This window comes from Triplophysa rosa, linkage group LG4 (genome assembly GCF_024868665.1).
Source record: "Triplophysa rosa linkage group LG4, Trosa_1v2, whole genome shotgun sequence".
Taxonomy (NCBI): Eukaryota; Metazoa; Chordata; class Actinopteri; order Cypriniformes; family Nemacheilidae; genus Triplophysa; species Triplophysa rosa.
In genome coordinates, this window is record NC_079893.1 from 29,145,985 (window position 1) to 29,167,304 (window position 21,320).

The window sequence follows — 21,320 nt, forward strand, 5'->3', positions numbered from 1 at the left end:
GAAAAACACGAGCTGCTAGAGGTTGGACTAGTGGGGGAGAGTGGGATAGAACTACAGCACGAGCAAGCGACACATCACGAAACGGGGATCCAGACTCATAAAAAACTTTCCGAAACAAGTTGGAGTGCTGGGGGAGTGTACGTCAAACGTCCAACTCGTTTTTTAACAAGATGACCATGTTAAGCATGAGAAGACGGCACGTTCAACAGTGTAAAGAAGTCAGAATTCATGACATGGCATGATACCTCCGCTTTAATTTGGGTGCGATTAATCGCGATTAATCGTTGAACGGCCCTACTGTAGATATTGTTTTTAATGTTGCCGACTCTCTATATAAGATGCTTTTCTCTTTGTAAATGTTTTCTCTTTTTTTATGTGATTTTAAACAATGTGAAGCGTTGCGCCGGTGCAACAGTGGTTAGCGCTGAAATAATTAACAAACCGATCGCTTCATTTTCCGCCTCATCTATCTTTAACCCTCTTTTAAATGCGCTGTGCTAAATACGGGACCCTTTTTCCGAGCTGATACCTAAAGAAGCACTTAATTCCATTGCTTAGCTCGAATGCATTCTATTGGATGCGACTTAATGCATTTAATTGAGTTCCGCACAAATGCATCGTCGATCGTTGATAAAACGAGTTAAGGTTTCATTTACATGTTCAATTAAACATTTATAATGTTTCCCGAACTGTCCGTAGCCCGGAGATCATCTTATGAAGATGTATAGCTGGGACGTACTGGAAAGCTTTGAGAAAAACAAGCAATTAAGTGGTAAAAACACATTTTTACTGTTTGTGAATGGTGTACTTACAACCGTTACCCAGAGGACACGGTCTCCGGGAGAGCAAGATAGCTGTATTTGTTTAATTAGGCAGATGTGTTAGGACGAGTTGATGAAGTGGATTTTTGAAGAGGATGATGAAAAGATAAGAGCGCACTAATGTCTCACGTACGCTGGGAAACGAAAGAATAGATGGAAGAGAAGTAAAGTAGCCGCAAGTACGAAACGGAGAAAATAGTTTTGTTTATAGCGCTCTCGTGGAAGAGCAGGTTTTTCAATCATCCTGCGGCACACAGATGGGACGCTCTGCACAAACACAAGGGGCCTTTGAATGACGGTGTTATGAGGTGGGCTGAGTGGAAACCATCGGGCTCCCGTGACCCCTCGAGGACTCTAATGATCCGTTTCCACGATGATGGAGACGATTTAAATGGCGTTGCCGAATTCTATATTATCATTCTGGAACACCCGCCGTGCTCCGAGGTGGATCTGTCAGAGATGATTGAGGGATTTTCAGATGGCTGGGTCATGTACGGCGATGGTTAAGGGCCCGACATAGCCTCAGAGGTCTCCTCTGAAGGTCAGCTGAAGGCTTCTGCGTGGTATTAGAAGGTTAGATTGGATACACATGCCCTATAAAGGTTGAGAGCGGGGTTAAACAGGTACCTAACCCCTTTTTTTTGTGAAAATCAGATTGCTTTCAGGTCAAAGTTTGTGCTTTTGTTTTGAAATGTAAAAATTAATTACTGTTTATTTAAAAGTTAATACCAAGGCATTTCCAAACACTTTAACTGTGTGTGTGTGTATTTGAGGAAAAGGCAGCCAATAAGAGCCCAGCATAGATGGGAACTACTTCAATGATGTTCAAAAAGCATCCCAAGGTGAGACGTGAAGAAACTGGCTGATAAAATGCCAATTCAAGGCAAATGGTAGCTAGTTTGAAGGCACTAAAATATAACAGCTTTAATTTGTTTTAGTTTTCTTTAGTCACAACATAATTCTGTTTCATCTCAATATTGTTTTGAGTTTTTATTATACTACAATTTAGAAAAATAGTAATGAATAAGTCATCCTAAACTTGATTAGGAGTTTGAAAATATACAGCTGTGGGAAAAAAAGAGACCATTTCAAAATTATTTTCACGTTTTCTGAATGCACTTTTTATAGGAGTGTGTTTACGTAAAATGGTCATTTTTGTTTCATTCTGTGAACTACTAACAATATTTCTCCCATTTTTCGAACAACAATATTGTTTCTATTTGCATTTATTTGCAGAAAATGAAAACTGGACAAGTTGGTCAACAGAAACGTTTTCCTACCTTGAATACTGCAAAGAATACAAGTTCATATTCATTTTTAAACAACACAATACTAATGTTTTCATGTATTATGTATTTAGGAAAGAGTTAAGAACAAATTATATTTAATAGAATAAGCCTGATTTTTAATTACAGCTATCAGTCTTGCCATCATATGCTTTTATTCTATATGTAATTTGAATATAATCTTATTGTAAACATACTGTAAGTTGGCAGAATCAGTGTTTAATGACTTTCTTATGCCCAGTGTGTAGTTACATTCTCTTGTACGTTCTTCACGAACGCGAGGTTTGTCTCCGTAATGGTTTGACTCCTCCGTAGCGCTTGCGGCCTGTGAAGAGGCTTTTATTCTCCACTTCACTTAATTGTAGCCCCTCAGGCTGCTGAGCTCAGGTTCACTGTGTGGCCAGCAGACCTGGTGCCCGGAAAGTTTAATAAGGTGGTAGCGGACATTTTTTTTGCTTTTGGGCAAGAAAGAATCTGACGATACCATCCACAGAAGTAGGTCAAGGATAACAGTCGTACGCTGCTGCCAGTGGACCTGTGCGAGTTTGTTTAGCTCTCGTGCTCTTTACGCTTTAAAAATATCACCCTGCAAAAATGGAAAACTGAAGTTTAATTGGAGTTGAAGTTAAAACCTGCGTTCGATTACAGAGTTGAAACTCTGAAAACTCAATCTGGAGACTATTGTGACAGTTTACATGGAGATGTTGTTTTAATTGAATAATGAATACATTTTTGCATTTCTTCGTCTGTCTTTTCTCAATTTTTTGCTCTCTCAATTAGACTTACACAATATAAATAAATGCTCTTTTAATGAAAATATTTGGCTCTAAGCTTATTGGCAATACAATTCCCATAGGCGTGGCTTTAAAGAGAGGCCAAGTGTGTGTGCTTTGCGTTAGTGTGTGAGTGTTGACGGTGTGGTCTCGTCCCTGGGGAGGGTTTGATCATTACATGGTGTCCTGTGTAATAGAGGTAAAACAGGTAATTCATCTACTGTTCACCCAGAAGCAGGATTGCGGCTGAATTAATGCATCCTCCATACACCCAGCTGTGTAAAGATATATTTAGTGGCCCCTCTTGTCACAGGGTCCGAGACAACGTTGCCCCCCTGAGGACGGCCCTGCCCAGAATAATATAATCTGCTTCAATTAAAAATGCATACGTTTAAAAGTTTACATGTTTATACACTACACCAGACCTAATCTCATGCATTCTTTATACACGGTTTCATAAGACGCACGTGCCTGGCCTGAAGTAAACTTTTGGTCTGTGTTTGATTATAATATAACAATTTATTTTTTATTTAATTGGCATTTTATTGTATATTAAAGGGAGACTTGTGATGAACACAGTGAACACAGTGTTCAAAAATGAACACAGTGAAAGATATTTGGAAGAATGCTTATAACCAGACAGATTTTGCCCCCCATTAACTCCTCGCCTGCGAACAACAACCGGGGGGGGGGGATGTGCATCCTGGAGGCTCGTGCAGGATACAAGGGTCAGGGAGCCTCCAGGACGGCACCGGGTTTCAAGGGGTCCAGGGAGGTGCCGGTAGCTCGGGCAGCCACGGAGGTGCGGGCAGTTCGGGCGGCCGTGGAGGTGCTGGCAGTTTGGGCGGCCACGGAGGTATCGCCCGTACCGGGAGCCAGACAGTCAGCCGAGCTGGGAGACGAGGAGCAGGTAACGGTGCCGTGGCCATGGCCGTGACATCGGAGTCGGGAGACGAGGAGCAGGGGCTGATGGATGCCGTGGCCGTGGTAAGGACGCATCCTAACGTCACCACAATCACGTCACTAGGAGGCGGCTTGCGCTTCCCCGGTTTCGTGGCCTAGAGTGGAAGTACCGGGATGGCCACTGCAGACTTGTGCTGCACCCCCCAAAAAATTCCAGGGGAGGCCCCCTGGTCGTCCGTACCACCCAGACGCACACCACCGCCCCTGCCAAGGTGGCCACAGCAGTGACCTCGGGCAAGTCAGCTCGGACTGAGCTGGAGGGTCCTGAGGAGGGGTCAGGGGATGCCTCTGGCGAGGGCTCTGTGAAGCACACAGGCGAGGGCTCTGGAAGCTCTGGAAGGCCAGACAGGACCGGCTCGGAGACCTCTGGAAGGCCGGACAGGACCGGCTCGAGGACCTCTGGAAGGCCGGACAGGACCGACTCGAAGGCCTCTGGAAGGCCGGATAGGACCGGCTCGAAGACCTCTGGAAGGCCGGATGGGACCGGCTGGATGGCCTCTGGAAGGCCGGATAGGACCGGCTCGAAGGCCTCTGGAAGGCCGGATAAGACCGGCTCGAAGACCTCTGGAAGGCCGGACAGGACCGGCTCGGAGACCTCTGGAAGGCCGGACAGGACTGGCTCGGAGACCTCTGGAAGGCCGGACAGGACTGGCTCGGAGACCTCTGGAAGGCCGGACAGAACCGGCTCGAAGACCTCTGGAAGGCCGGACAGAACCGGCTCGAAGACCTCTGGAAGGCCGGACAGGACTGGCTAGGAGACCTCTGGAAGGCCGGACAGGACCGGCTCGAAGGCCTCTGGAAGGCCGGACAGGACCAACTCGAAGGCCTCTGGAAGGCCGGATAGGACCGGCTCGAAGACCTCTGGAAGGCCGGACTGGACCGGCTCGAAGGCCTCTGGAAGGCCGGATAGGACTGGCTCGGAGACCTCTGGAAGGCCGGACAGGACCGGCTCGAAGACCTCTGGAAGGCCGGATGGGACCGACTGGAAGGCCTCTGGAAGGCCGGATAGGACCGGGTCGAAGACCTCTGGAAGGCCAGACTGGACCGGCTCAAAGGCCTCTGGAAGGCCGGTTAAGACCGGCTCGAAGACCTCTGGAAGGCCGGACGGGACCGGCTCGAAGGCCTCTTGAAGGCCGGACGGGACCGGCTCGAAGGCCTCTGGAAGGCCGGACGGGACCAGCTCGCGTCCCCTTTGAGGATGAGCTACGGCGTCCACGCCGTTTCCCACGGCGGTGAGACTTTGTGGAGGAGGCGAGGTGTAGGGGAGTACTGTAACACTCCGTCAGTGCCTTAGTCTGTTTTCCCCATGTTTGCGCCAGGATGTCCTTTTACCACGCTCCCTCACAAGTTCATCATCATTGACTTTTGCACCTGCACCACATTACCCGAACACTATATGTATTCTCACTTGCCTATTGTTCTTCGTCTGGTATTAATGTAAGTTTATGTAACATTGGTGGATGTCTTGTATATTACCCTGTTTGTTCTTTGGATGTCACTTGGATTACCCTGTTGGTTCCGTGGATGTTACTTTGATTACTTTGTTTGTTCCCTTGGATGTTTTGTATTCCCTTTTGTTCTTGATTTCACCTTTTGTTATTAAACCTTTCACCTTCCCCAAGTTCACTCGTTGCATCGTCGTTCCTCGTCAGTGTAGAATAGAATAGAATGCCTTTATTGTCACTGTACGCATGTACAATGAAATGAAAAAAGTCATTACAGTGTGTATTCTTGTACAGCTGCTTTGATACAATGTAAATTGTATAAAGCTCATAAAAACAAACTTTACTTCAAACTTGACATGCTGTATGAATTTTTTGTGAGAAATCTGTTGCTATTGAAAAGGGGTTTATATCTTTATTTTCATTTTCACATTTTGTTCAAAATATTGTGAACCTGTATCGTGTATTGTATCAAATATGGATATGAAAGCAAAGATTGGCGTTCAGTTAAAACCAAATCCTGTTTAGTTTAACAAACAGTTTTACTTCCTTATGTAATATTTGTTCTTGAATCAAAGTTTTTACGCCCCCTTTATCTTCTCACAAAAAAATGTCCCTCTATTATTAACACAATAATCATACAGTATATTATCTTCACAACGCCTGTTGAAGTCTGTTCCCCATTGACCCCTGAAGATAAGATTGATAAGTCTTATGACACCGAAAAATGTCAGACTGTGAAATGTTATATAAGACCCAAAATTACACAGAGGAAAACTTCCAATGTGAGTGAGTAATTCGTGATTCCTTGAATGGTTTGCGCTTTTTTTTACGGCTGTACTGTAAATCTGAGGATGACTTTTCCAACATCAGATCAATGCTAGAATTGAAAAATGTTGGATATGATAAATCTGCTCGGCTGTCGTGTCAAATATGAATCTGTTTGTATTTATGGAGACAGATAAATGGCTCTCTGATGCATCGTGTGTCTAGCTGTAAGTGCAGAAGATGCTGTCTCTCCCTCCATGCGTCTCTCTCTCTCTCGTGAGATTACTGTTCCCATGGCAACACAGCAGATTGCTTGGAGATTGCTATGGTTGTGGGTACCATGGTAACGCATTCTATATGCTGCTGGGTCTCTCTCTCTCGCACTCTCACTTTCACTCTCCAAAGGGAGTTTGGGGTTGTGCATTCGCTCCCGTGTGAGGAATCTAAACAGACGGCCGTGAGAACTAACAGTGAGCTTCTGGTTGTAGGTTAAACAGATCAGGTGTGAGCGTAGCCATCATGCTACCCAGTAACTGGTGAAATAACTCCAAAAGAAATAATGCCTTAGTGTTTTTATAATAGATGTAAATAATTTAAATCTAAAAATCCTAAAAGGTTTAAATATCATACGGTTCATACTGTATGTTCACATATGAAAGCATCTGTAAGTGTTTCTCTTTTTGAGGCTTATTGTTATCACCAGGAAGCGCTTTTTACCGCCTGCACAAACCCCGCTGTTATGGCGACTTACTGTATGTACGTGAGACGAGTCATCTGTTTGTTCTGTCATTCCTCCCTATATTTCTATATTCCTCTTTCAGTCTCTGTGCAGATATTTATTTCTCGTGCGGTGAGTCGTTTTTGTGAGGCCGGTTGTTGTCATGTCGACGACAGCCCACAGATGGAGGCGGGGAGCTCGGCAGAGTTTTCACTGGCTCTGACACAAAACTTGTTGACACACATACATGATACTCACGGTATGATGAAAATCTGGATGCTGATCTCCGCTCAAGGGCACAAACGCACACCTGACCACGGGCTGTTTTACAGCCGCTGACTAAATCGGGTCAGATCATCTACTTCGTACGTTTTACACCCCGGTTTAAAAAAAAGCGGAAATGACTTTAAAAGGGTTTGTGTGATTGTCATCCATCACAGTTGTGATGGGGCAGTTGTGGCCTAATGGTTAGAGAGTCGGACTCATGACCAGAAGGTTGCCGGTTCGATTCCCAGGGCCGGCGGGTAACAACTGAGGTGCCCTTGAGCAAGGCACCTTATCCCTACTTGCTCCCCGGGCGCTGTAGTGATAGCTGCCCACTGCTCCGGGGGTACGTGTGTTCACTACTCTCTGGATGGGTTAAATGCAGAGGTCACATTTCGTTGCCTTGTACTTGTACATGTGCAATGACAATAAATTGAATCCAAAATCCAAAATCCAAATCATGTGTCATGTCCATCATTGGTACAGTGTTTGTTTTGAGTGTTTAACATTGTGTAGCACAACATTCTAGAGAAGAGTGAGTTCCGTTTTTCCAGTTTAGATTTAGTCTGTTGACAAACCATAAAGGTGTCCTATATGTTGTGACAGCAAAAATGTTAAAAACAAACTGTTAATAATTTATTCTTTTTATTATTAATATTTATCATATAAAATAGCATAAGGGAGATTTATCTTCATTACTATTTTTTTCTATTTTTTTCTGTGTCACACCATAGAACACTGAGATTTAATTGTCAACTACTTATAATAATATTACTGATGTGGTTTAATTTAATTTAATTTTTTGAGCATTTTATGTTTCCATAACTTACTACGAACTACTAATAGTGCCACATTTATGTATTTATTATTATTATTATTATTATGCATGCTTTAAAAAAATAATAATAATAAAAAAAAGATATTATTTTATTTTTGTATTCTTTATTTTATTTATTTAATTTTTTATTATGTTCTTTTCATTTCACTTATATATCAATATATAAGTAATACAATATATATAATATACAATACACAAGTAATAAGAAACCATCCCTTTGTTTTAGCTTTGGGTCATCTGAAGTTCGTTTTAATGTTTCAAACAATATGTTAACGAACAAAGTTTTCACAAAAATGACTTTGATGACCCATAAATACTTGCTGAACTCCTTCTACCTTGAACCCCTAGAGGTCGTGAACCCCCTGTTGAAAACCCTTGTTTTAGAAGTGCTAGATGAGGTCAAGAAAGATCGAGTCACTAGACTCACTCAGTCCATTAAACGCTGCCGAGATTTGACTGTAGAGAAGGTTAGTGACATGAAAAAGGTTAATTACACCAGAGGTTAATAACTGCATAACTCAACCGGCGGCATTGTGTATGGCCTTGAATTGAGATTTGGCAGATTCTGTCGGAGCAGTGAGGAGGAAAAGAGAGTTTATCCGGATGACAGTGCAGAGTTATCGGATGTTAGCGGATTCCATGATCAAGTGTAGTTCATGTCGTTGGAAGACGTTTTTATGATACGGTACAATGCATTACCAAGCTGTTTCATGAAACAATGTTTAAAATAAATTATAGTTATTCAGATGTGCTATTTTTAGTAAAGAGCAACTATTCATGAGTTCATGGATGGCTAACTGAAGTCAGTAAAAATCAAATGCATTAAATTCTGAGTTGTGGTCATACAATAACATTCCCCTCTGTACTACTTCTTTTCCACGTTTTATGGCCTGACCATTATTCTGGGTTTGTTTTCCCAAGACGATCCAACTGTATGCATTAAAAAGTCATAATAATGGTTTCATGACCAGGAGGCTGCCAGATTCGCATTTTCTACTGTGAATATAATTTGCCATGGCCTCTAGCAACAAACCTGCTTTCCTGCATCTTAAATGTGTGTGTGGACGTACACACATACAGCAGTGCTCACAAACCTATAGGCATACAGCGAAGCCGTGTAAAATGCTGACATCGAGTGTCAACACCTTTGTGTTGATGGCCACCAAATGTCCCTCTGTTTCTTTTCAGATACCTCATGAATGTGACGTTTGAAGGGCGTAACCTCTCGTTCAGTGAAGATGGTTTTCAGATGCACCCCAAGTTGGTCATTATTCTGTTAAATAAGGAGAGGCAATATGACAAGGTGGGTGTTTCCTCTCATTTGTGTCCGTCTGTCTTCCCTGCTGTAATGATCAACCTTCATTTACTCTTGATTGCTATTTATCTTAATTCAAAGTTTCAGTAATCCTCAAATTAAGCTTGAACTGTTTCAATCTCGACGGCCTCTCGTTTTCTCACATCTCTCATCTCACCCTCTTTGATCTTTCACAGGTAGGTAAATGGGAGAACGGGTCTCTCTCAATGAAGTACCATGTGTGGCCTCGGTTCGAGATCTATTCAGACACAGGGGAACGGGAGGATGACCACCTGTCCATCGTCACGCTGGAGGAGGCTCCGTTTGTTATCGTGGAGGATGTTGATCCTCTCAGTGGCACCTGCATGAGGAATACAGTGCCCTGTAGAAAGCAGCTTAAACTCATGTGAGCTTAAACTCATTCCACAGTACAGCTGTTCAGGAACTGCAGCGCAGTTTTGTTTATAATTCAGATTCACTGCAGATTTCAGTGTAAATAGTGGTAGAAGTGTTAAGTGATTGAGCAGAAAATGTCATGAATTATAGTAGTTAGGTGATAGTTTAAGAAATGTGATGAGTGATAGATGTGTTAAGAGATTGAGCAAAAATATGATGAATGACGCTTGAAAAAATATGATTGAGAAATGTGATGAGTGTTAGATGTGTTGACAGATATATTGAGAATGTTTGATCTGTTGAGTGATTGAGAAATGTGATGAATGGTAGATGTGACGTGTGACAGAGTGACAGATTTAATAAGCAGTAGATTGTGAAATGTGATGAGTGATAGATGTGATCAATGACAGTTGTTTGGTGATCGAGAAATGTGATGAGTGCTAAATGTGTTGTTATAGATCAATAAATGTGATTGAGAAATGCAATGATACATGTGTGCTGTGATAGATGGAGAAATGTGATAGGTCAAGAAATGTGATTGTGAAATAGGATGAGCAATAGGTGTGTTAAGTGATAGATAAAGAAATGTGATGAGTGAGAAATGTATTATGTGGTAGATGTGATGAGCAACAGATTGACAAATGTGATGAGCGATAGATGTGTTGAGATATAAAATCTAATGAGTGATAGATGTGTTGTGACGGATCAAGAAATGTGATGTGTGAGAAGAGTGACAGATTTGATAAGCAATACATTTAAAATTTGATGAGTGATAGATGTGTTAAGTGACTTATCGAGAAATGTGATGAATGACAGTTGTTATGTGATAGATCGAGAAATGTGATTGAGAAATGTGAGTAGATATGTTAAGTGATATATTGAGAAATGTGATGAGCAATAGATGTGTTGTGATAGATCAAGAAATGTAATAAAAATGTGCTGCGATAAATGTGATGAATGGCCGTTGTTAGGCGACAGATCGAGAATTGTGATCGAGAAATGTGATGAGCAATAGATGTGTTGTGATAGATCAAGAAATGTAATAAAAATGTGCTGCGATAAATGTGATGAATGGCCGTTGTTAGGCGACAGATCGAGAATTGTGATCGAGAAATGTGATTAGCAATAGATGTGTTGTGATAGATCAAGAAATGTAATAAAAATGTGCTGCGATAAATGTGATTAATGGCCGTTGTTAGGCGACAGATCGAGAATTGTGATCGAGAAATGTGATTAGCAATAGATGTGTTATGATAGATCAAGAAACGTAATGTGTTGTATTGTGGTATAATATAATAAATATGTTGAGTGATATGTTAAAAAATCGATGAGCGATAGATGTGTTGCTATATAAAGATCAAGAAATGTGATTGAGAAATGCAATGAGTGATAGATGTGCTGTAATAGATGGAAAAATATGATGAGTGAAAAATGTAATATGTGGTATATGTGAGAGCGACGGATTGAGAAATTTGTTGTGTAATAGATGTGTTAAGTATCAGATTGAGAAATGTGATCAGTGACAGATTTGATAAGCAATAGACTGAGAACTGTGACGAGTAATAGATATGTTAAGTGACAGATTAAGAATGTGATGAGCGATAGATGAGTTAAGTGATCGATCAGGAAACATAATGTGTAGTATGGTGGTAGATGTGTTAAGTGATGGATTGAGAAATGTTTAAACAGAACCAGCCTGGACCTTGTCCTAATTCACTCATAAAGACGGTTGGGTCCTATAGTCTGGGACCACAATGAAAACATGGGATTAAAAATGTACTTTGAACCTGGAAATAAGGAGAAAAAATGTTTTTGGGTGTGTTGAAAAGGAACGATTAAGAAAGAAAATGCACTATTTCTAGGTCACTAACCAAATAAGCACATTTAACCATGTTTACATAGATTGTTCCTAGCTTCCTGTTGAAACACAGTGAGAAATGATCTGAGAATAATGTGAAACGTGTTCATTCTGTTGTAGTCAATGTAATGGTCAGTGCAGTGGTTATTAGTCATTGTGATGTCATTGTGACACATTGATTGATTTGAAGATTCATCACATGCTATTTTCATCAAGGACTAAACAGTTTTCACTAGAACATTAATCTTCTCACATGTTTTTCATCCCGTATTTTCCAACCCTAGAAATCAGACAGTAGATTCAGGGATCTACATTAAACGCTGTTGCAAGGGCTTCTGTATAGACATCCTCAAAAAGATCGCCAAGTCTGTGAAATTCACCTATGATCTCTACCTGGTGACCAATGGGAAGCACGGCAAGAAGATCAATGGCACATGGAATGGGATGGTTGGAGAGGTGAGTTGAAAAAAAAAACAGTGCTCATTATGTGATACAAAGTTTATCTTTGGTTTTCACATTATTGATAAGGATAAACGTGTTTCCCATTGAGCCTATCGTGATGTTTGATTGAGAGACAGTTCTTTATGAGAGGTGGATATATACAGAATAACTCAATGCCTTACGCTGTAGGACTCTGTGCGCTAATAGATCCTAACAGTCAGGTTCTGGAAATAAAAATCCCATTCATTTTTTTACCGTAGAGAAATAGATTTTTAATGATAGCGTATAAACCTTTCAAGACAGACAGACCCTGAGCTCTGAGGTTGTTAGATGATGATCTATGCTTCTGTTGAAACTACTGCTTCTGTTTAACTTCATCATTAAAAAACTGAATAGCGAAAAATCTGGTAATAAAAACTACACTACCCATAACCCCCCACACCAAGAACAAAGATGAGAAGCAGTATCCCACAGCATTAATCATTACAAATGATGCCAAAAAAGGTATAGCCTACAAATAATCATTAAAAAAAATCAACAAAACCAAATCAATACTTTTATATTGTACCATTGTTTTTTATTTAATCATTCGCACTGCTTTATGGGGTGTGTAGTTCTTTTGTCATACAAAAATTTAAAACCGTTTTCTTATTATTTACGATATTATCATAATTTTAATAATTTCGATAAAAGTTTATCGTCAATACCAGTATATTGCGAAATAAATAATAATAATGATTTATTTGCGAAAACGATAACACCTTGTTTTTATTGTGTTTTTTTTTTACTTAACAAAACAGCCCAACTGCATTGATGTCACTTGCAATGCGCAATAAAACCGTGATTTTTAAAACTGTTTAAAAACGGAGAAATCTGTTTTTGCAGATGAACCCTTCATATTAAAAATAATCATTTTATTAATGATTTTGACATAAAGCAAAACATCCGCTTTTGTTGCTTCTGCGCTGATTTGCATTGACTCGTGCATGCGGTGCGGACTTTACATTTATAACTTTCCTTTTTTAACTCTGTCACAGCTACACGCTGATCTTATATTACCTCCCTTTAAAACCGGGACAATCTGAACAGTGTGTCTAATCACAAGAGGAGATGAAAGAGCAGGAGAGTGAAAGCTAGTGATTTTGCCCAACCTCAGGGGAAAATACAGCTGGTGCATTAATTCAGACGAGGAAAAAATACTCGTTACCCAATCGAATTGAATGTAAATCCAGTTGAAAGGGATGTAGCACATACAGTACCGTTTCCTTTCATTCTTACTCGCACGAGTACTCGCAAAACTGCAGCACATTCAAAGACTTACAGTAGCTTTGCTTGTTTAATAGCTTTACAGGTTTAGAGGCTTTGAGACGTAATGGTGTTCAGTAATACATGCTACGGTATAATGTAACGCTCAAACATCTGAACTATATATTTATGCATTTGAACAGATGTGTGTGTTCTCTGGGCATCGAACCCATGAGCTACAGTAACATACATCAGATCTCACATAGGCTTTCTGGTGCATACAATCACCATTAACTCTGTTTTGTCCCATTTTTCTGAATCACCCGAGACCCTTTGTATGTGTTTCTAAATATACCTGGACATGTGATGGTTCAGGGAGATGTAGTGATTAGTGTGATACAAAGGAGAAACATCTATTTAAAGCTCCTGCGACCCGCTGTAGAAAGTCATTGCTCTCTTATTTTTTTCTCTGTGGTCTTTTCATTTATTGCTTTAATCTACTTTTCCTCACACTCTGTGATCTTGTCATCTTTTTCGGACTGTGGCATGCCTGGACCAGTGAACTGTACAGTAACTTCTTCTGTCTGTCTTATTCGTTTCCAGGTGGTGCTCAAGAACGCACACATGGCGGTCGGGTCTTTGACCATAAATGAAGAGAGGTCAGAGGTCATCGACTTCTCCGTGCCCTTCATAGAGACAGGGATTAGTGTCATGGTCTCTCGTAGCAATGGCACGGTGTCTCCTTCTGCCTTTTTAGGTGAATTATAGACATTAATCTGTCTGATCTCCTGACATCTGCATCAGAGTTATTATTGTTATAGTTTAATTTCAATTTTGTTATATGCTTTTGTTTCTTAGATTTAGATAAAGTTTAATTTTTTATTTCAGTTTAGTTTACTTTTTTTATTGCCAGCTAATAATTTTTATTTTTTATTTTTTTTATTTCTTACTAAACACATCGTTAAAACTTCCATGGTAAAAAATCCCCTTAGTGCTATGAGAGCGGAAGTGACCTAGCTGGCTGAGATTTTGCCGGATGAACGTCATCGTCCCCGTGTGCATATAGCCCATTTCCCCTAAAATTTAGCCCAAAATTGTTGCAGTGATATTTATCCATGAACTTCACGGTGTATTAGTTCCTTTGACAGTATTCCATAAATAACTTTAGTGCGAAGGCTACTGTTGTCAAACCACATTCAAACCGTTTTCTAATCCTGATTCTGTTCACACACAGGGGTTTTCTTGACAAATACCCATCCCTTTATTTCTCTTCTCTCCTTTGTTCTCGCTCTCAGAGCCCTTCAGCGCTGATGTCTGGGTAATGATGTTTGTGATGCTGTTGATAGTTTCAGCCGTGGCCGTCTTCATCTTTGAATACTTCAGTCCTGTTGGCTACAATCGCTGCTTGGCAGACGGACGAGGTGTGCAGACACGCACTTGTACAATACACTCACACATACTGAGCTGTCAAACACCCATACACCAGTTGGTATGTCTATTCATAAACCACAGCTCAGAAGAAACACGGGACACAGTTGAATCTTTTCGTTTGTTATTAAAATACGTTCATCTTAAAATGAATGTACTGCTTTCATGAATACTTTTGATTCGCATCAAAGCTGAACACGGTATTCATGGTTTGACATCTGCTGCCTTGTATTACTTTATGATTCCCATAATGTTATAACACAGTATCTATTTTTACTTTGTGCTTGTCTACACGCTATCAGAGCCTGGTGGCCCGTCTTTCACCATCGGAAAAGCCGTTTGGCTACTTTGGGGTTTGGTCTTCAACAACTCTGTGCCCGTGCAGAACCCCAAAGGCACCACGAGTAAGATCATGGTATCGGTCTGGGCCTTCTTCGCTGTGATATTCTTGGCCAGCTACACAGCCAACCTGGCTGCGTTTATGATCCAAGAGGAGTATGTGGACCAGGTGACTGGCCTGAGTGACAAAAAGGTACCGTTAAACTGTGTTTTATTCTTATTAAAAAGAAACGTTGTTATTGATCTCAATTATCTTGCGGTCAATACAGATATATTCCAACTTTAGTGCGTCAAAGAGCCATTATTTCTGAAGGCTGCGTTGGACGTGACTTGACTTGATGCATTTGACTCGTCTCTAACTAAAGAGTTTAAGACTCTTAAAATCAGAACACATTTTGAAATAACTCATAACTGAGAATCACACACTGAGCGACTGAGGATCGATAATGACTTAAAATACTGTATGGCATGATTTCAGCCCTGGATAGCAAGTGAAATGCAGGTGGTTAGTCAAAATTCACTTGCAATTCCACACCGCTACCAAAAAAAAGTTAATAAATCTTACGTTTAACATTACTGGTTGTATCACCTACTGCACAACTCTTTATTGAAAGTTGAAAGTAATGTGTTTTGTTACCTTTGTTACATACTTTTTGTGGGGGCATGCTATGGCCTAGAGATTGCATTTGTAAGGTTTATTTAAAAATAAAACCCAAAGATAATTTACTGTCCGTTGTAATAATAAAGAGTCCAATACAGGCTTCCCAAAATCACTCTTAAGATTAATGTAAAATTGTCAAAATCTAGGCAAAACGAATGTTTAAAATGTGTGCATAATTGTTAGCACAGCCGAAATAGTTCATTTTGAGGGAATTGGGCAAAAAAAGAAATTTCAAAATATGAGAATATTTCCAACACTAGCCTGGCATCTCGGTGTCTGACTAATGTATGTTCCCGCTACATTCATTTTAATTCAGAATTTTAATTAAGTAGTTTTGTAATATTAATACAAACTAAATTAAACTTACTTAATGTTTACATTTATAAAGTAATGCATTACTTGAGAAAAGTATTCTAAACACTTTCCTGAGGCTCAGTGGTTAGAGCATGGCACTAGCAATGCCGAGGTCATGGGTTCGATCCCAGGGGATTGCACATAGTCAGAAACAAAAAAAAAGTATAATACAATGCAATGTAAGTCGCTGTGGATAAATGCGTCTGCCAAATGCATAAATGTAAATACATAAAGATTGTTTAATATCTAACATGTGAAAAAATATGTGTAAATCATTTTAGTTTCATTAATATCTTAATGGGGTATATGCAGATGGGACGATGACGTACTTCCGCTAAAATCTCAACCAGCTAAGCCACTTCCGCTCTCATTTAGATAAATTAATATTTCATCAAGCGTAACGATGTGTTTAATAATAAAATGTTCAAATTTCAGCGAACCGACAACACTACGGCTGAACATTGCTATTTGCCTTTGTGATCATGCCTCGAGTACATGCAAAGGTGTACTTACCTTTTTTTATATTTGTGAATGTAGCTTAAAAAGATAGCCTGAAGTGCTTCTCCTTCTTGGTTGTCGATGTATGACGTAGTGTTTGGATAATTTGACTCACGTCATTGACTGTAATCCTATGCGCCGAGTGAAAAACACCATTGTTTCCTATGGAAGCTATGCGCGCCGAATGTAACAGAGCTGGCTGAGATTTTAGCGCATGTCATCTCTCCGTGTGCATATAGACGCCTTTACTGTTAGTAAACATTGTGACGCGTTTTTGTGGGCGGCAAGGTTATTTTAGTTTACTCAAATGTTTCTGTTCATTGAAATCAAATCAAATATCGACCTAAAAATGATTGGGAAAAACTTAACTATGGGGGAAATTGAAATGTTGCCTCAAAAATAAACTGAAATAAGTTTAAAGCACTAAAATTATAATAATAAGCAAAAACTAAAATACAACTAAAATAGAAATTAATTAATATTGTATAGCAACATAAAAAATAAACAGATTAATTATAAAATGACAAAAGCATATGCCTAAATGGCTAAAACGTCACTTAACTAAAATTAACATAAAAACGAAAAATCTAAAAATAAAAGCTAATTTTAAATATTAATAAAACTAAAATCAAAACTATAATAACTCTGGTGGGCGGAGCTTAGGTGGAGAGAGAAAGATCCCCCTGACCGCATTACTAATGCTAGGTAGCAAGTTTTGTTTGTTTGCTTTTTTGACAATGACTAGGAAAAAAATCGGATTAAATTTGAACATGTAAGGTCACTCACTGTCTAGGACCGCGATTGTTTTTGAAAAAGTTAACTTTAACGCAAGGAACCTGGCCGACCTGTTCGCAATGGATCCATTGACGAACTGACTGGATTACCTCCAGTTACATGGCCTGACATCTACACCTACCAGACAGAGAAACCAAGCGTGTATAGTAAAGATAAACTGAGAGCGTATACATCTATAGATGCCTGCGTGTACTAACAGTGGCAAGCGTTAGCAAATGCATTTACTTGAACACAAACCTGACACATAACATGAGCCTCTCACTGTTCCCTCTCCCTTTATACTAATGCACCTGTGACATCTAAAGAATAAGAGATGACAAACTGTTCCTTTGATGTTTAGTTTCTGGCCGATATTTAACTGCTAGTTGTATAACTAACAAAGTTGTGCGTAGTGATTGGTCGAATACTGCAAGCGTGTGATGGAAATGTTATGCCTCTTACCATATTCGTAACATCAGGTTCCTCTTCAATTGTACTGACAGGTACACACACCTTACTTGCGTATACATTTGGGCGGTCTTAGTCAAATCAAACCACGAGCTGACGTAGATTTGTGGGGGTGTGGTTACACGAGGCGTTTCAGGCAGGTCTGGGTGAGCATTCGCTTTTAGATAGAACGCATCTTTTGTTCAGACACTTTCATTTTTACTTTCACTTTCATCAGAAAAACACGTATTCGCGCCATATGACCCCTTTAACGCTACGTGAAAAATAACATTGTTCCTCAGTTTCTGATTTGGGCTTTCGTGAGATATTTTTAGACCCTTACCCAAATCATAATCCACACCAACAACTGATGATCATTTCTGTTCAGTCCGCTCGTTTTATTGTGTTAGCTGTCGTCAGTGTTTTTGATTGGCGATGGCAGCAGGTGTGTGTTAAAATATCAAATTTGAGACTCTATTCTGTCGATTGTGGCACTAAACAACACAACAAGGTGATATTTTAAACTCCTTATGTAGCTGAATCTGTGCTGGTTTGTATTGGCCGCCTCCAGTTTTCCCTTTGTTTTGCCTGCAGCTAATGTCGTGACATAAGAGCGACATCGGCGCGAAAGGGGTCTATACCCCATTAGATTGTGAAATGACTTCATTCAATAGTAGTGCACAGTTTTGCATGTGACGTCCTAATATTACTGTTTATTGTCCTTTTACTAAGGACATTTTTGGGCAAGCACATGCTGACCGGTTTGGTGGTAATTAGTTTTTTGCGTCATCCTCTTTGTGTGGAAATAATTGGGCTAATGTGAATTAGGCAACCGCTATGAAACAGAAAAGAAGCGGAGAGGCTACCGTAGCCTTTTTAATCATTGATGCGGTGAGATTTTGTGTCAAAGTAAGATACGTTTAAAGGTTTTGGAGATGACAGCTCTCCTTACACTTTCTCGCTTGAGTGTTCATTGACACTGGAAAACGCTTGTGTTTTTCTCTCTCTCCTATAGTTTCAACATCCCAATGACTTCTCCCCTCCGTTTCGTTTTGGCACCGTGCCGAACGGAAGCACGGAGAGAAACATACGGAACAACTACAAGGAGATGCACAGCTACATGACCAGCTTCCACCAGAAAAATGTGAACGAGGCACTTCATAGCCTGAAGAGCGGGTGAGAGAGCGAGAAAGAGACAGGTTATATGGGAAAATGAAGGGTGGGGTGTGACGAAGAGAGGGGGATTAAGAGCTTGTAGGACAAGAGTAAGTACAGTGAGGGGGTGGGTGAACTCTGCGCATCAAAATGAGGCGATTTGTTTGGAGATGATGATTGGCTGGATGACGTGCAATGATGGCCCTGATTTCTAAAATCCTTTAATTATATTGTGGATTTACCGGATTATATAGTAGTCTAATTATTTCTAATTAGAATAAATTTAAATCTCTAATTATGAAGTCGAATTTTCCATCGCTTTTAGGGATGAAAATGAAAACAAATACAGCCATAAAAGATTAATAGTGCATCATTTTCTGGATAGTTCTAGATACTTCACCATACCTAATGTTATAGTATTATAATGTTGCCTGCATATATTTTTTAACTTTTTAGTATTTGTATATACCAAGTTTTGCCTTATAAAGCAACTTAACCGTAAACCATGTGTCCACCAAATTGGGTTTTTTTGCGCTTAAATGTCCACACCCAAGCTTTTTCAGCTGCTTAAAAACGCTTTTGGTGCAAAGCGTCAGTCTTCAGTGCTAGTTTATTTAGCTATTATTATGCCAAAAAAATGGTTTTGTTATCAAATGCTAACAGATTATCTACTTTGCTATTGGTTATAAACAAACAATACTGGTCAATACATGTATCTAATTTATCACTATTTTTTTGTTTCTGTAATGCAAAGTTTAATGCTTAAACGTTTTTCTTATTTGATAGTTACTCTCATTTGTAACGTACAGATATGTATTTTCTTTGCTTGGAACAATACAGCATGTATGAAAAGCTCTTTCATAAATGTGAAATAAAAAAAATGCAATGCAAATGGTATGTTCCCCTGTTTCCCTTTGTTCAGTAAACTGGATGCATTTATCTACGACGCAGCTGTCTTGAACTACATGGCGGGCCGCGACGAGGGCTGTAAACTGGTGACCATTGGTAGCGGGTACATCTTTGCCACCACGGGGTACGGCATCGCTATTCAGAAAGACTCGGGCTGGAAGAGGGCAGTGGACCTCGCCATTCTACAGCTCTTTGGAGATGGTAAAGATCATCTGTTTCTTTTTTTATTGTGAAATTGTAGTGAATCAGAAGACATGCAGATTAGCTCCATCGTAGAGATATTTAGAAGAGCGAATTGAAGAAGGAACAGCTTTTTTTGGGCACACACTGTCTACATTGTTTTAGCACCTGATTCACTAAAGGAATTATGCAAACCGCAACTGTTTAGTGAAATCAGTCCTCATCCCAAAAAGTCACAGCTTGAGATTTCATTCAGTTAGTACGCGCTTTTTATTAAGTGGTTCTCGATGTGTCCCCTAGGCAAACAGTTTTAAAGAATGCTTGGCAAGAGATGACAAGTGCCTACACTGGCTGACAGAATGCCAACGAATATGCCACAGAAAATGGGTGTTTGATGCGTGAAAATCTGGCATCCTTTCTTTCTGAGCATTCTTTGTCTGGCATGCTCGGTCAAAGCATAATAAAGCTCATTTTTAATTGCTTGTAAAATCAAAGAATTATCCTTCAAAATACACCCGGTACAAATAAATTACTATAGTGGACAATGTTCTTACTAGCGATGCCAAGTTTAGACCAGACACACGCACATCTCAGTAGTTCAGTAGTAAAATTCTTCCATAAGATGGTTTGATTTGAGTTTGCTTTGTGTTGTGTGTCAGAAACGAGATCAAATAGCAAATGTTGCTATACAGAAAAGAAACAGGATTCACGTTTAAACCAACACAATCTCATGGAAATTTGTAACTGCGGTGGGGTTTCATTGTTGCTTTTTTCAATTTATTGAAAAAAAAATATATTTATCAATTTTTTGTATCATACAAAATCATGCGAATCTTACAAATTTGTATGAATTAGCAACCTCGTAAAAAATTTAGAGACCATTCCAAATGTACTGTGTACTGTGGCTATTCCAGTCCAGTTTCTGTTGAATTTCAACTAAATCAAACCTAAGGAGTGACAAAGTCAACAGGAATGTGAAAGCCTGACAGCATAAGACAGATGAAAACTGTGAGAAAAAATCTGGTTATCACATAATAAAAATATTTTTGAACCTTTCCCTAAATCCACGGACAAATATGACTGTTTGTATTGCTTAAAAGTGAATATGATTTCATTTTCTTTGCAGTATTTGAGGTCTGAAAAAATACAGAGCATCTTATGTTATTTTCACCTGTTTCTCCAGTCTTCATTTTCTGTAAATAAATGCAAATAGAAACAATATTTGTATTTAAAGAATGAGAAATATTGTTATTGGTTCAAAGGGAATGAAACAAAAGTGATTATTTTACCTAAACCCATACCTATAAATAGTAAATTCAGAAAAACCGAAATGGTGCTTTGAAATGGTCTCTTAATTTACGGCTTTACTGAGTTACGGATTCGAGGTTGTTGGCAGAAAAGCAAGAAGTAAAGTGCTGTAGTTCATTTTTTATTATGTATATATATGTAGATAATGTGAACAACACTG

The 21,320-nt window shown here is 39.7% G+C and overlaps 1 protein-coding gene across 5 annotated transcripts in view; it reads left to right on the forward strand.

Annotated features, from left to right (window-relative positions):
- The window catches only part of grin2bb (glutamate receptor, ionotropic, N-methyl D-aspartate 2B, genome duplicate b), a 95,296-nt gene that overhangs the window by 63,602 nt on the left and 10,374 nt on the right, over positions 1-21,320 (forward strand). For all 5 annotated transcript variants that reach the window (XM_057332494.1, XM_057332496.1, XM_057332497.1 and 2 more), the window contains exons 7-14: positions 9,062-9,176; positions 9,365-9,573; positions 11,706-11,877; positions 13,711-13,864; positions 14,403-14,528; positions 14,838-15,067; positions 18,624-18,784; positions 19,686-19,873. In XM_057332494.1, the coding sequence (XP_057188477.1) occupies positions 9,062-9,176; positions 9,365-9,573; positions 11,706-11,877; positions 13,711-13,864; positions 14,403-14,528; positions 14,838-15,067; positions 18,624-18,784; positions 19,686-19,873 (1,355 nt within the window). The remainder of the gene's footprint in view (positions 1-9,061; positions 9,177-9,364; positions 9,574-11,705; positions 11,878-13,710; positions 13,865-14,402; positions 14,529-14,837; positions 15,068-18,623; positions 18,785-19,685; positions 19,874-21,320) is intronic.